Consider the following 16,595-nt stretch of genomic DNA (forward strand, 5'->3'; position numbering starts at 1 on the left):
AGAAATTTCTGGGATGTTAGAGCCAAACTCTGGTTTAACAGTTTTAATTCTTAGTAGGTTTCTACACTTCTGGCTGGGTGGGGGTATTCTGGAACTGTCGTCATACTTGAAATAAGCCCATCCCTGACAAGATGTAATCCATAGAATAATTCTAGTCCTTCTTGGCATGCTACAGGCATCTGTGGAACTATGGGGCCCATTGCTGGCATAATCTTGTTCTCAGCATAATAAACAATGCATAACATTCCTATAACAACATGGGCATACCAGGCATGCTGGATGGTGGCAGTGGCACAATGGTGCCCAATCAATGACATATTATGGCCATTCTTGACATAACTGTCATCATCACAGGGATATGGGAGGTGAAAATCGCTAAGGCATGATTGATTACCCTGGTATTTGCTGATTATACATGAGCATGTAAAGCAAGCTCTCTTTGGAAGGGGCACAATCGAAAAATTTAATTATCTAAAACTGAGAGTGAGGAAAGATGAAATTTACATTTTGAAAAACTGAACATCCAATACACAGATTGTTTTTTTAACTAGCTACAACACTTATGGCTTATTAATCAAATTATTTTGAATGTAATCAAACAATACGTGGTTGGCCTTTGTTTTATATTGAATTGTTGGAAGACAAACGGCCTTTTGCTGTGGTTGCTACTTTATTTCTTAAAAAGAAGCATAGGTCGAATTTGCTAAAAGGGACAGGAACTTCTAGAAAAAAAATTAAAATCTGTCAAGACTGTGTAAACACAGAAATATACTAAGCTGTGCTGGAAGGTTTAGAGGAATGGGCTACTACAAACAACCTGTTGCCGTTTAACCAAACTGGCTTCAGACCATTCTCTGGCACTGTCGACAACCTTGTGGCCACAAAGAAACTTGCAGCAAAACAGATTAGGAAAAAAGAGTTGCTTTACTGCTGTTTCATAAACTATAGCAAGGCATTCGATCATCTTAACCGCACACTGTTATGGACCAAGCTCAAAGCCTGGCAATCCCCAGAACCATTATTCCGCAGCAATTTGGTGCCGAACTCTGGCCCATAGAAAGGAGTAAAACTGGGCTACAACATAGCAGTCTCTGATAAATGTAATATTTAACAGGGAGCCAAGCAGGGGTGTTTACTAGATCCCGCTCTATTCAACTTGTTTTTGTTGGACCTGGTACCAACGTTAAATCTAGTAGTCATGCACCTAAACTGGCAAATCATCACATCGCTTATCTACGCGGATGGCGTTGTGCTTTTAAGTTAAACACTGATTGGGCTCAAAAAGACTTCTTGATACCTTACATAACCATTGTTGCTCAAACGGCATGACAATAAATTACGGAGAAAAAAAAAAATATTGTGGTTTTTGGCAGAAAGTTAAAAAAAAAAAAGCCAGCTTATGGCATTTGAAGAACCATAACCTGGCCATATCAAATAAATAAAAATATCTAGGATGCTGGCTGGATGACAAGGGAGGTCATTTATTGCGTTTTAATTCATTAAAACCCAAGGCTGCCTCATTACAGTTTGCCTTTCAAACCATCTTAAAGAGCACATAACAGCACACCTTTAAACCATTCCTGAAAATTGCTATTGCCAAACTTATACCAACCTTGGCGTATGAGTCAGAATCTTTTTCAGGGAAATGTAGCGCCTTTCAGAACAACTCGCAGAGTGCAGAACTCAGGACATTGTTCAAACTCCCACATAACACCTCCACCGCCCAGATTAGGATGGAATTTAGGACGAGCGACACACAGAAGGCCACCATCCTAAAGTACATGCCCTGCATGTGCCGAAATAAAAGGCTCTCTGAAAAGTCTTATTTGGCTTGAGACTTCCTTTGACAACAGCCTTAGCCTTCCAAATGCTTGGTCAATTGCTTTTTCTGATCCCCTAGAGCTAAAGGGTGCTGTAGCTTTGTGGGATCTAAATCTACCACTTACACAATTCAAAATAGTTTGAAATAAAAAGGTTCAAATGGAATCTTTTGCATTTGAATTCCGGATTTTTAGCACAAAAAAAAAAAAAAAAAATGCTGCTTTGGTCCTTTCTATCTATGCTCAAAGAGGGGTTCATAAATACATCACAGAACCATTCTCGTTGCATTATAAAATCAAGTTTTGCCAACTACGACTGGACTTCTTCTCATCGCTACATCTATTGCCCAGATGGGTATATCACCAGCCACCAAAATGTGCCGGTTATACAGCCTGTTCCAGGAAACATTAACACACCTGCTATGTACAAGTTCTGCCTTACTTGATGAATGCAAAGGCTCCTTCGACATCCCTTGAACAAAGAAGGGGCACGGACAATCCTAGCGGCTGTCAACTTTCTGCTGAAAGATGCTCAGCCCCACCAAACTCGTTACATTTCTGTACGGGGTGGATACATCATTAAGGCAAAAAACAAGGCCTGAAATGCTCCAGAGACGTAGGCCCAGTCTCACAGATTCTGAAATAAACAATTCATGTCGGTGCCAAACTTTCACCAGATATGAAGTGGATTTTTAAAAATTTTAAGCCTTCCTGGCTTTATCTTTCCCTGATGTTTTTACAGAATTATTGTCGTGACCACGCTATATTGTCATGCTAAAAAACTGTATTAATTTCCAGGCTTTGTTGCAAAATTTCTCAGCCTTAAAGGTGTAGAAATTAATTGTCAAGTCATTTTTTTGTCTTATGTGGCATTAACGAGATGCATTTTAATATCGCTATGTTTTATGTTGTTTAGGAACTTTGAGAAACTTCATGAATAAGATGCAGCTATTAGCCCTCAATTTACATTCGTATTTGTTGAATTTTATGATTTATGGTGTAATTTTTACCTGCACATGGCACTTTAGTGGACTTGATTGTCTTTTTTTTTTACTAAGCTTTACATACTCGAATGGTGCACTGCCGAGCGCAAAGGATAGACTGTCATATTTACAGGGAGTGCAGAATTATTAGGCAAGTTGTATTTTTGAGGAATAATTTTATTATTGAACAACAACCATGTTCTCAATGAACCCAAAAAACTCATTAATATCAAAGCTGAATATTTTTGGAAGTAGTTTTTAGTTTGTTTTTAGTTTTAGCTATGTTAGGGGGATATCTGTGTGTGCAGGTGACTATCACTGTGCATAATTATTAGGCAACTTAACAAAAAAAATATATACCCATTTCAATTATTTATTATTACCAGTGAAACCAATATAACATCTCAACATTCACAAATATACATTTCTGACATTCAAAAACAAAACAAAAACAAATCAGTGACCAATATAGCCACCTTTCTTTGCAAGGACACTCAAAAGCCTGCCATCCATGGATTCTGTCAGTGTTTTGATCTGTTCACCATCAACATTGCGTGCAGCAGCAACCACAGCCTCCCAGACACTGTTCAGTTTTCCCTCCTTGTAAATCTCACATTTGATGATGGACCACAGGTTCTCAATGGGGTTCAGATCAGGTGAACAAGGAGGCCATGTCATTAGATTTCCTTCTTTTATACCCTTTCTTGCCAGCCACGCTGTGGAGTACTTGGACGCGTGTGATGGAGCATTGTCCTGCATGAAAATCATGTTTTTCTTGAAGGATGCAGACTTCTTCCTGTACCACTGCTTGAAGAAGGTGTCTTCCAGGAACTGGCAGTAGGACTGGGAGTTGAGCTTGACTCCATCCTCAACCCGAAAAGGCCCCACAAGCTCATCTTTGATGATACCAGCCCAAACCAGTACTCCACCTCCACCTTGCTGGCGTCTGAGTCGGACTGGAGCTCTCTGCCCTTTACCAATCCAGCCACGGTCCCATCCATCTGGCCCATCAAGACTCACTCTCATTTCATCAGTCCATAAAACCTTAGAAAAATCAGTCTTGAGATATTTCTTGGCCCAGTCTTGACGTTTCAGCTTGTGTGTCTTGTTCAGTGGTGGTTGTCTTTCAGCCTTTCTTACCTTGGCCATGTCTCTGAGTATTGCACACCTTGTGCTTTTGGGCACTCCAGTGATGTTGCAGCTCTGAAATATGGCCAAACTGGTGGCAAGTGGCATCGTGGCAGCTGCACGCTTGACTTTTCTCAGTTCATGGGCAGTTATTTTGCGCCTTGGTTTTTCCACACGCTTCTTGCGACCCTGTTGACTATTTTGAATGAAACGCTTGATTGTTCGATGATCACGCTTCAGAAGCTTTGCAATTTTAAGAGTGCTGCATCCCTCTGCAAGATATCTCACTATTTTTGACTTTTCTGAGCCTGTCAAGTCCTTCTTTTGACCCATTTTGCCAAAGGAAAGGAAGTTGCCTAATAATTATGCACACCTGATATAGGGTGTTGATGTCATTAGACCACACCCCTTCTCATTACAGAGATGCACATCACCTAATATGCTTAATTGGTAGTAGACTTTTGAGCCTATACAGCTTGGAGTAAGACAACATGCATAAAGAGGATGATGTGGTCAAAATACTCATTTGCCTAATAATTCTGCACTCCCTGTAGATACTGTAAACAACAAATTATGTCCTATATATCAATCTGTAAAAATGTAACTAGTTTAAAAGAAATACATGTGCAAAAACATTGAAAGTGGATGTCTCTGCGGGCCGATCGTTCTATTAGCAGCATGTTTCATTTTTATTTATATCAGTGCCATTATTTTCTTCTTTAAAATGGAGCAAAGCACTATTTTAATATAAACCAGGAGCTGGACTGCAAGGGCTTCTATTGTATTTATTAAAGAAAGACGAACAACAGAGGAGTCTCATCAAACTATCCACTCTGACATTTTAAAGACAAAAATAAAGAAATGGCAATAATAGATGTGTGTTTCTAAATCAGAACAGGCCTAAAGCAATCCAAGTACTTTAACACAATCTTTTTATTTCTAGTTTCATGACTCCCTGATGAAGACATCTTCGTTGGTCTCGTTTATTGTCACCAATACTTTGTCTCCTGACAAAGTATTCAACAAAACGTAGGTGTGATACTAAGGCACACAAGCTATACACGCACCTTACGTTATTATCCTCTGCTGGTCTGGAACAAATAGGGGTATCACCTTTAGATTACTTTATTTGCCTTGAAAATGTTTGCTTTGTAGACTTTGACGCCCATAGCTAGGTCATCTTAGCTGGTTTGGCAATTCAATTATTTAGAGGGCAAGATAAGCACTGAAAAGCATGTTAACATAAACTAAACATCCCAAATGCATGGATGGCATTGGTAGAACACATTCTTATGTTGCATTGCCACTAACATTTCTGATTATTAAACAATGGACTGATAAACTGATTGCTATTTTAAAACTACTTTGATAAGAGACTATGTTTCTAGAGTGCAAGGCAAAATTAGGTGCCAAACAGCTTCGTATAATGAGAGAATGCACACACATCATGTTAGTAACCTAACAACAGATTGAAAAATGACAAGATGGCAAAATTTACACCCATCAGCCTCAGCCCAACCCGTAGTTCAAATCATGTACTTTAGGGTCAACTACACAAGGAATTACACAACCCCTTTTAAAAAAAATATCTCATAGACCAAGTCATTTATCTCCATCTAGATAAATTGGTGACATTAAACTATGACCTTGAGAAGAGCAATTGGGCAATATGAAGGCCATACGCTAGGAATATAGCTCACTTAATCACCACCAGCAAAGTAAATCAAAGTTTATTTATAGTGGAAAATGTTAGCAGATTTGTTGCAAGCTCACCCAATTGAAGGTTTCTATGAAGAGAATTGGTAACTTTCTGCCTGGGTTATGGATGATGGTCCTTTGGTACTTAGTAACCAGATAGTGCAAAAAAACTCCTTCAATCTTTAATCACAAACGTTGTTTTTTTTAAAAGGGGTGGGGATATGGTGTACGCGTCTCCTAGGGCATAAACTGAATTCCCCATGGAATTAAGAAATGAGCTAGTCTTAAGGTACACATTTATGCTTGCACTGCACTGTTTGGAAAAACAGACACTTTTTCAAGTAAAAAAAAAAGCTTCTAAAGGATTGCTCCGGCCCCAGAGAGCAGTCAGTTACATTTTGAATACTTTTTTCAAATGCACTGGCTTCATTAACTGTATTCTTTGATACTATGAAACATAACATTTTTTCACAAAGAAAAAAATAAAAGGTGACTTAACATGAAGTAGTAATTTGATAATCTACATCATATAAAGAATTACAGTGAAAGTACTGTAAAATATTCTGAACAAAAAAAAACTAAAACAAACAAAAAGAACTAAAAGAAACTTTAGTACTGCAAACAGAAAAAATGTGTAGTATTACACAACGCGAAATAATGAAGAAAGCACTGTGCTCAAATACAAATGATGACACAGAAGGAGCTGCCAATGTGACATAAAGATGAAAAAGTAAACAATGCAAACTCTGCCTTCCCATTGCACACAAAAGACTGCTATATAAGTGACAGGGGTGTTTTAAAGTACAGTCTTTAAAACAAAATAAAAAAATCTGGACATTAATACTACAACACAGATTCCCAAGGACATCCATTTTGAAAAAGAGTCTTGTTCTATTCAGAAAAATTTCTATATTGGTCTTTCTTACTTGAAGCTACTTACATCATTAATATTTCTTTACATAAGCAGAGAAAGATCATTGCAAAGTACAAATAGAGGTTATCGGTCTGCCCAGAACAGAATGTTACAGGTTCCTGCTGTATGACACAATAACCAGTTGTGATCATATCATTGTTTGATTCCTACTCACCCCATCCTCGTCCTCAATGATATCCTTCCCAATGGAGGCAAGCGTCGTCCACTTGCAGTTGTTGATTGCTCGAACTGCACAACGTTTATGCGCTTTAAATTTACAGACTAAAAGAAAGTCATAACCACGTTAGTACTTCTGAAATGCTGATCACTCATTACACAACTCTCAAAATGCAATGGCTAATTTCAATGCCTCAAATTTACAACCAATGTCTGAGGTCAACAGCCTATTTATGAAAACCAATGAAGCACAACTATCCTGCCACCTTAAATCATTTCATTTTAAGATTAATATGTTAAATTATGCACATTTGAATGTCTTTACCTTGGTAGACATTTCAATCAACATTTCTTTATCCGTCCATCTTACTACACAGAAGTTTTAGTATCCCGAATAAAATTGTCTACCTCGAGAAAAGCCACAGGTTGGGGTTACTCATATGGATACTACCTGCCCTACAACTGCTGATTAGTCTTATTCCACTGATGAAGAAAATCTTAACTCTTTTCATGAATATCATAGATTTCCATTTGTGCTGAGTACCGTAGCTCATTATTCGTCCTTCTGCACATGCAATATGAACTTAGAGCGGGTAAAGTGCAGAGTTATTTAGCACTGGCACAAGAAGGGGGGACTCTTGGCCTCATTTCATGACATAGAAGTGATACATTTAATAAACAATATTTAGAGGAATACGTTTAAAAAAAGTCTATGGTTTACATCTGGCATGGATCAGTCGGTTGTGGACAAACGTTAGACAACATTAGTGGCGCCAGCACGAAGCAGCCATTTAAAGTGCTTCAGCAGTTTAAAGGGGATATCATGTTTTGGTTTTGGGTCACGAGAGTGTTTTTTGCACTCCACCATATGCCTAAAGAGAACAGCAAACGTTCCTCATAAAACATTTGATATAATGAAGGACACTTTCCTCGTCTTATCTTAAATTAAAGAGCCCGCTTGGGGATTGTTTGTTCAAAAGAAAAACAAAAGGCTCCTTTCGGAGTTTCTATAAGCAATGAGAAGTGCAACAACGTGTGCTCGCTTTGTTGTGGGTGTTCACGCCAGTCAATGGGACAGCTCTCCTTTCTGTGAGATGGCAATCAACGTGAACTGGTGAGATGCTGTACGTTGTCGATTCAAACGTTTGCGGTAACTGGCAGCACCCTGAATTCCTACCATATGAAATTTCACAAACAGCACTGCCCTTCTCTTCAATTTACTTTCGGGCGAAAACAAAAAATGGGGGACAATCATAAAGCCAAGGCGTGCATCAGAGGACGCACACGCTACAAGTACCCCTCTCAAATAAAATAGGGTGACTCTCCAAGGTAAACATAATTCTGTCAGAGCAACTACGCAGTGTGCTACGTAGAGCCACGGAGAATGCACGAGGCAAAGCAGGGACATGCATCCCACATTCATATCTTCCCAGCATCACCAACAGGAGAAGAACCGAGGCGTGGCCTGAGGCACTGGCGAGGACGGTACTGGTCTTAAACTCTGCACCATTCTGCAAGTTAAATGAGGGGCTCCGAATTCAGGTTGAACACTCGCGTACTCCGTTGTCCCTATTCCTTACTGGGCAATCAAGAAACGGCGCAAATACACGTGCACGCAAAATGTTTATGGGATCTGACACATTTTCCTAGCACCGTATTTGAAATTATCAGTTGTCACAACTACTTGTAAAGGACAAACTTCTCATCACAGAAACGCGCAGTGTCGGTTTTAGCGCCTTCAAAGGCTGGCTTGCACATTTGTTTCATCTTCCTCAATATAGCAAACTGTTAGTTTGCATGCTCTGATGATCATTCTTGTTTGATTTTGGCGTGTCCAATATTATCAGCAGCTGTTGTGACAATCTCAATGCACTGGCGAAGCCAACGAGAGAAATACAAGCATTGGAAAAGCCTATGAGCCTTGCTTATGCGAGGTCTAATGGCTTTGACAATGTTTTTTAGCTGTGTTGCAAATGGCTTGGAATAAATATAAAAAGCTTTATCAACACAGCCAGCGTTGACAGCATGATTCTTTTTTTTTTTTTTTTTTTACTTTTAGTTGCTTCACTGAAGCCAGAGCTGTTGGATAATCTGCTCTGTAAAATCCCTGTAGATCTCTAGTCTGGGGCTGTAAGCACACTCCTGACTTTAGCACGCGCCCTCCTGTTTAAAATGGGCAAGCATTTATGTACAAGTTAATCGTGAAAGAAAGCAAGTAACTAGGGTGTCCTGCACAGTTAGCTTTTGGGCCACCTTCATTTTTAAAGATATTCTGCAACAGACGTGTAAAATATGAAAAAATGTATTTCATTCACAACTGTTTCTTCTTAGTAGTACTAGTGCATCAGACTAATATCAGTGCAAGCTTTTTTTTCAAGTAATAGTTTTCAAACATGATTTTAGAAATGTTCATACTTTTACCCATCCTGACAATGGCAACAGTAAACTTCATGCCCCACGAATGAAAGGCAAATGTTTGTGCAGCTGAAGAACGAGATACATTTTGAGATGGCTAAGTCTAAAATAAAATAAAATAAAAGGGCACATGCAGGCTTTACGGAGAAAGTATGCTGCATTCCTCTTTCATGTAAGGGTCCGTCAATGACACAGCATGATGTTTAACTTTGGTCTTTGAACGCCCAGCATATATGAAGAGATAAGAACAAGATTTACAGGCCTTTTTATTACAGAAAACAAGTTAATCGAAGAATCCTGTAAACACAGCTTTGGCATGGGGAGGTACGAATTCAAGCTGGGGAGCCTAAAGCAAATAAAGTCAACACATACAAAGCCTGAGTTACAAACCACAAAGCCAATGGCACACAATGGGCAGAATGGGTTACCAGATCAATTTTCTGAAACTCCCCAAGATGTCTTTTGCATACCACACAGTTATTTTTTCTGGTAGACTACGACCTAAAAAGGTGCTGCCCACTACATTACTTTTGTTTAACCCCGTGCGTCCCTTATGCCTGATGCCCATCACAGCAAGGATTTGTTTTTAGATCTGGCCTATAGATAGCTTTTGCTGTCTTGCCAGTCAGATTTTTTGCGAAAAAAATATATAATAAAAGAAGTATACATATTACAAATAGAGAGGCAATCGGTCAGCCCTCTTCATCAATATGTCAGACATTCATATTTGACTTTAGCCTACCAGAGCCTATGGCATGTGGAAGTTGGTTAGCCCACTTCAGCTACTGGCTCTCTTTACAGTGAGTGACATCATGTCACCCTTGCACATGTGCATCTGCGCCTAGAAAGTAGTCAATTTCATTATCAGGGCTGGTAGGCCATTCTCTGCTTTAATTTTTGCTGTCATTGAGTTTTGTGATGTGCATTGGATAACTTTCTTTGCAGACATATGCATGCAGTGTTTAGGTGGCAGCAATTATACTTTTTATTTGCTTTACACTTTTAATGTCTCTGGGATATGTCTGCAAAAAAATAAATACCAAAACCACATGCTTATCAAGGTCAGTTTTATTGGCTTTGCCAATGCTTGTTTAAGAAGTGCCACCAAGGCACCAGTGCTGCCAGGCTCAACTGACAAGTAACGTGCTTGCACACATCCAGAGAGATTATAGCACAGTGAGCGTATACAAGAAAAACAGTCATGCAGCTGATGCATGAGGACCAATCAGGGTTCAGAAGTGGTGCTGTTAATCACACTGCGTGGACGTCTGTGTGGACTGCCATGTGGAATAGGAGAGCCAGATCATCACTATATGATCAATGTTGGGCATTGGGAGCAGACAACAGAGTGATAGAAAGAAGGAAGAAAGTGTGTGAGTGTGTTTGCTGTTGATGTCCCTCACTCAGGCAGAACCTCTCTGCAGCCTGGCCCTTACATCCTAAGCCACCCATGGCATCTGTCAGCATATTGGGACACGTACACATACTGGGACCATTTCTGATTCAATGTAACTACTGGTAAAATGGGGGCAATATGTGGCATTTTCAAGGCATGTAAGAAATAAGGATGTCCAGAGCTGACATAACAGTGGTGTTTCTTGGCATACTGCGGTCAACAGTAGTATGATTGGGCCCACCTTAGGCATGATGAGGGCCCGGACAAAATGGCTGTAAATATAGGCACATAACTGCCTCCAGAACTGTCTCACACTAGTCCATACACACAGCATGTGAAAGAAGCCAGCCTCATCTTGTTTTCATCTTGGGCAATTCGACAAGGCTAAGTGGTAGCAAATCTTGATAATTTTCCTAGGAGTTATACCTATGTTTTTGGAAGTATTTAAAATGCATGTACCTGAAGGAGACATTTGTAGAAACCCTTGGAAAAGTAAGTATGTATTATTTTTCAGTGCTCATTTTCTAATAAGTTTCGCACATCAACTTTTCATTTATATTTCAGGTCTTTGAGAGAGTTCTAAGCCATAAAAAAACAGACCCTTATTAAACCAAGACACTAACCCTGATACTTCCGATAGGTCCTTGCTGTAAACATCAGCTGCTGAACCCACTGCCCCGAAAAGAGCTTCACTACTGCCATATATAGTTGGATTTCCCCAGCTGAGATGAGTCCATCTTCCTTGACCAACACTCGCATTGGCCTTAAGTCACTCAAGGAGTAGTAATATCACACTGTCATAATTTCCTCCGCTGTGGTCCAACCCTTCAATTGTCTCACTATAAAGTATACGCAGATGCCAGGCAGGCCCACAAGTGGTAATTACTGAGAGTATGCCAGCCTAGGGCACGTTTTTAGTGAAATACTCTTTCATCACCACAGGACGATTAGAAGTAATCACACTTGTCCCAAAAACAGGTTGTTCCATGCACTGTCTTGTACCCCATTTCACGGGAATCCAATTTCACCAAAGTGTGCCCCACTTAATTTCGCAGCACATTGCGTCTGTGGAGTCAGCTGGTAAAATTGAAAGTCAGGCGCAGAGGTCTCCTTCTCTCTTATAAGGAATTTAAGATTTTCTAATGCAAATCAGTGTCTACAGATGCCCCAAGTTATGTCTGCAAGCAGTACACACAAACCCTTTTGGAACCAGCAGTGGTAGCAAAGTAATATAATAAACACAGCAGTAATACTATTTTAATTTCTACTATCCAGCCCGCAGCCCATAAGGGTAGTGTTTTCTAGGACCCTAGAGAGAGAGCCAAAGGTTTGCTAATGCTGCACCTAGATTCTCCACCACTGGGTGCACCCTTGCATAGTGTGGGTCCCACACAATACTGCGGTCGGCCATTAAAGACACATCCCTCTGGAGAAGATATTAACGGAAAAAAAGAAGCACATATATGCATATAATAAGGATAACATACAACATTGTTAGGCCCCTTCTTTGCCCTCATCAATTTCGCAAAAGGCTCTACCATCAGCAGGCACCCCTGCCATATCCCCTTGCCTATGTAATGTAAAATCATATCACCCGTTCACACCGTTACCTTCAGCACAGAACGCAAAATACCCCATAGACCTGCCTATTACTATCAGAGATCAACCTGCAACTAGCTCGGTCCTCCTCTATGACTTCTCTGGGACCCAACCTGGCAGCAATCCTGAGATGGGACAAAAATCTATCAAGATCTTTAATTTCAGTTGGGTTTTATAGTGTAGGCTTCATCATATCATTTAAAAATCTTGCATTCGTAATATGGCTGTTGCCCGAGACATGGATTCCATTCCTTTCCATACCACCTTTTACACAAATAACAGACTTCAGAGAAAACACCATAGGCGCGATGGTCACTTAAATACATAAACGTGGGACCAGCTTGGTCTCTCTACAGTTGTCACTACCAAAACCCAGATCACAAGGGTCTAGTAGATAACTGTATCTAGAATGACTCAATTTGTGTGAGACTTCAATTCTCTTCCATTCTCCAGAAACACTGGCAACGACTTGACTTTGTGATTACAGGTGTCATTCCTTGTTCCATAGGACAACTTTGAGATACCCATTTTGTGTTTACAACTACATTTTAACAGTCTTCTTTTTGTTAACTTGGACTTAATATTTACCTTTTAGAATTAGCCTGTTTACCCTGCCCTCCAAACAATGTGCTTCCATGCACGCTCCCAGAACGTAATACACAATTGTTTTCCATTATTTTATGCATGTTTGCTGTGCCCTCGTCCATGTGTGCCAGATATTTTGGTTAGCATGTTGTACATATTGTCCTGATAGTTTGTGTAAATAGCTGTACTATCCATTCTTGAAAAAGTATCAGACCTAACAGCTCATAGGAACATGTGCCAGCTATGTTTTAAACACAATTGAACCTTATGTCATGGCTGCTACTGTAAAACCACTGGAGTATGTAGATAGGCGATAAGTAATGACAAAAATAAAAAATAATCTGCTACACAGCAACCAGATCATTTATTCATTTGAAGAAGCATCTAACGGTTAATTACGAAAACTTAAATGGACATTAGGACTTTAATGTTCTCCAGATGCGAACTCTAAATCTTGGGTACTCTAGGTCCTATGTTTTAAAATACAAAAGAGAGATTCACAGCAGTATATTCTAATTCCTATATGATGGGGAACTGCAAACAGGTATTTCCAAGTAATGCGTATCAAATGATTTCTGCAAGTTATTCACCATGACCACTGATGAGGAAACATGCACAACTTATCACCTACTTGGAAAATTCGTTTGATATTCTAAGAGGTATGGTTAGGGGATAATCCGTTTTGGTCAGGATGGACTGTTAATAAAACAGCAGAAAGCATCATACTAGTAAACGTTTAACTCAGGTTTTAACCAGGACTTTACAACTGTCATTATCTCTCTAACTGTTGCCAGTAGATGCCCAATGTTCATAGCTGCTATGCTTATACCGGCCAACCATGGCGCCAAATAACCTTTAATTTCATTATTTTGTTGTATTATAGCACAAACACGGCCTAAGAGTGCTAGGATCACATGACCAAAGAATCCATTAAAACAAATATTGAACAAACTAAATTGACCGGGTCATGACTTACGCAAATATACAAGTAAAATCCACGGTGATAACCAAATAAACATAGGTTACAGATTAGGGTGAATAAAGAAAAAAATATAACAATTGCAGGTGGGCTTAGGGTAGGATGGAAGGAGAGGATTTTTAGGAAGGTAGTATAGGTAGTCTACGTGGAAAAGAATTTTATTATAAATATAAAGATTTAAAGATATGTTATCTCAACTTTGCAGGCTCTACATCGGCAATCATTACATCACAGAAGTTACTTCGGAAGTCATTACATTGGAGGTAAGTTTTAAGTCATTTTGCCTGTTTTTCTTTCACATGCAAGTTCATTTTTTAAAGTTTAACGTAACATAATTTCCACTTTCCAAATGTATTTGGTATTCTGCTTATCCAGGCATACACATTTAACTTTTTAAACATGTTCTCACATAAGCACACACACAGATATACATATGTATGCACTGACAACAACAAAGGTTAAAATAATGTTACAGTTAGCTGAAATGTTCAGTAATAATGTAACATTTTAAACTCTAAAAATCACAGAAATTCACCTGTTATAATTATCACAAGTAATTATAACTAGTGGCCTAACTCGTGTTAGGGATTTTTGAATGTGAAGTTATATTTTATTACCATAAGTAAAGCCAAGACCCCAGTGGCCAGGCCCTCTGGCCAACTCCCTGCAGGCAGCCAATTCCATTATGTGAGGTTGGCTGAAGGCCCTGTGGCCAACCCTCCCATAGGCAGCCACCCTCGCACTACACACAAACTTTGGCTGTGCATGGCTAGCGGCTGACCACAGGGCCTCAACCTAATGCTCTGCATGGCCTTTGACCGTGTGCAGCGGGGAGTTGGCCACAGGGCCTGGCCTGTGGCCAGGCCATATGGCCAACCCTCCCCCACAGGTGGTTAACCTCACACTGCACACCCAGCCTTGCACAGCTGGGGGTTGGCCACACAGGCAGGTCTTCAGGCTCCACAGACCCCATCCCCTGGGGCCAAAACCTATATATTAAGGGAGGGGGCGTGCAGCCCACCTCCCCAAGACTTAGTAGGCCTTGGGGACCTCATCCCCAGGGCCAAATTCTCTTAGAAAGGGGAGCGAGCCATGTGGCCCAGGTGATTTATTAATATTTAAAAGCAAAGTTTAAGCCTGTCAAAAGGGGCTGTTTTTAAGAGGTCGAATTTACAGTTTAAAACTGCACAACCAGGCTGCAATGGTTGGCACGGAGACGTGCTTTACAGTGCAACTGCAGTTAATGGCACAATGAGTGTTGCAGTCCATTTGTAGCCCTCACCAAGTCTTCAATAAGGCCAGCCAAATCATCGCTCCCCAGCTCCGGACCATCATCAACAGCTCCTTTGAGACTGCCATTTTCCCGTAAAGCTGGAAACACGCCAAAGTTAACGCCTTGCTCAAAACACCCAAAGCCGACCCCGCAGACCTCAAAAACTACCGATCTATCTCCCTACTCCCCTTCCGCGCGAAGGTCATAGATGTGATAGTCAACAACCAACTTTCCCACTTCCTGGAGGACAACAGCCTACTCAATGTCTCCCAGTCTGGATTCCACAAAAACCACAGCACAGAGACCGCTCTCTACGCCTGCACCAACAACAAGACCAGGCCAAACAAAGGTGAAACCATTGCCCTTATCCTCCTCGACCTTTCCGCAGCCTTCGACACCGTATGTCACCAAACCCTTCGCACACACCTCTTTGACTCCGGAATTCGCCACAGAGCCCTGGACTGGCTCACCTCTGTCCTCTCCGAAAGAACACAAAGAGTTTGCCTCCCCCCATTCCAGTCAAAGGCCACCAAGACCATATGTGGAGTCCCCCAGGGATCCTCACTCAGCCCCACCCTCTTCAATATCTACATGGCTCCGCTCGCCAACATCGTCCGACCCCTCGGCCTCAACATCATTTCCTACGCTGACGACACTCAGCTCATCCTCTCCCTCACAAGGAACCCCGCAACCGCCAAGAACAAACTCCACAACAGACATCTCACCATCACCAACTGGATGACAACAAGCCACCTCAAGATGAACTCCAAGATCATCATCTTCGGGCCCAACAAGTCAGCATGGGACGACTCCTGGTGGCCGGCCACCCTGGGGCCGCCCCCAACACCCACCACCCACGCACGCAATCTCGGCTTCATACTAGACTCTTCAATCTCCATGACCCAGCAAGTCAATGCCATCTCGTCCTCATGATTCAACACCCTACGAATGCTCCGCAAGACCTTCAGGTGGATTCCCGTGGAAACCATAAGATCGGTCACCCACACCCTCGTTAGCAGCAGACTGGACTACGGCAATGCCCTCTTCGCAGGATCAACGGCCAAGCTCCAGAAAAAACTCCAGCGCATCCAGAACGCCTCAGCACGTCTCATCCTCAACCTCCCTCGCCACGGACACATGTCCCCCCCCAGAGCCCTCCACTGGCTACCCGTCAACAAAAGGATCATCTTCAAAATCCTAATCCACGCTCACAAAGCCCTCCATGACACCGGACCGGCCTAACTCAACGATCGACTTAACTTTCACAACTCAACGCACCAGCACTGCTCCACCGACCTTGCCCTCGCAACAGTCCCTCGCATTCACCGTACCACAACCGGCGGCAGATCCTTCTCCCACCTCGCCGCCAATAAGGTGAAAGTGGTGGATAGCTCCATTGCGGACCTGCAGACTGAAGTGGTTGTCCTCCAAAAACAGGTTGCAGAGGTCAAAACCTGGGTGGGCACCCTGGAGGCAAGGGTGGAAGATGCTGAGGGAAGGTCCTGTCGCAACATTAGCCTCCTGGGAGACCTGGAGCGAGCCGAGGGAGGCGCTACAGAGGCCTTTGTGGAAACTTGGATAAAAGATATCTTGAGGCCTGCCAGCCTGTCTCCACTATTTGCAACAGAA

General features: G+C 41.4%; 1 protein-coding gene across 4 annotated transcripts in view; it reads right to left on the reverse strand.

Annotated features, from left to right (window-relative positions):
• Positions 1-16,595, reverse strand: part of DGKH (diacylglycerol kinase eta) — a 661,954-nt gene that overhangs the window by 297,216 nt on the left and 348,143 nt on the right. For all 4 annotated transcript variants that reach the window (XM_069205429.1, XM_069205427.1, XM_069205431.1 and 1 more), the window contains one exon: positions 6,718-6,824. In XM_069205429.1, the coding sequence (XP_069061530.1) occupies positions 6,718-6,824 (107 nt within the window). The remainder of the gene's footprint in view (positions 1-6,717; positions 6,825-16,595) is intronic.

This window comes from Pleurodeles waltl, chromosome 8 (genome assembly GCF_031143425.1).
Source record: "Pleurodeles waltl isolate 20211129_DDA chromosome 8, aPleWal1.hap1.20221129, whole genome shotgun sequence".
NCBI lineage: Eukaryota > Metazoa > Chordata > Amphibia > Caudata > Salamandridae > Pleurodeles > Pleurodeles waltl.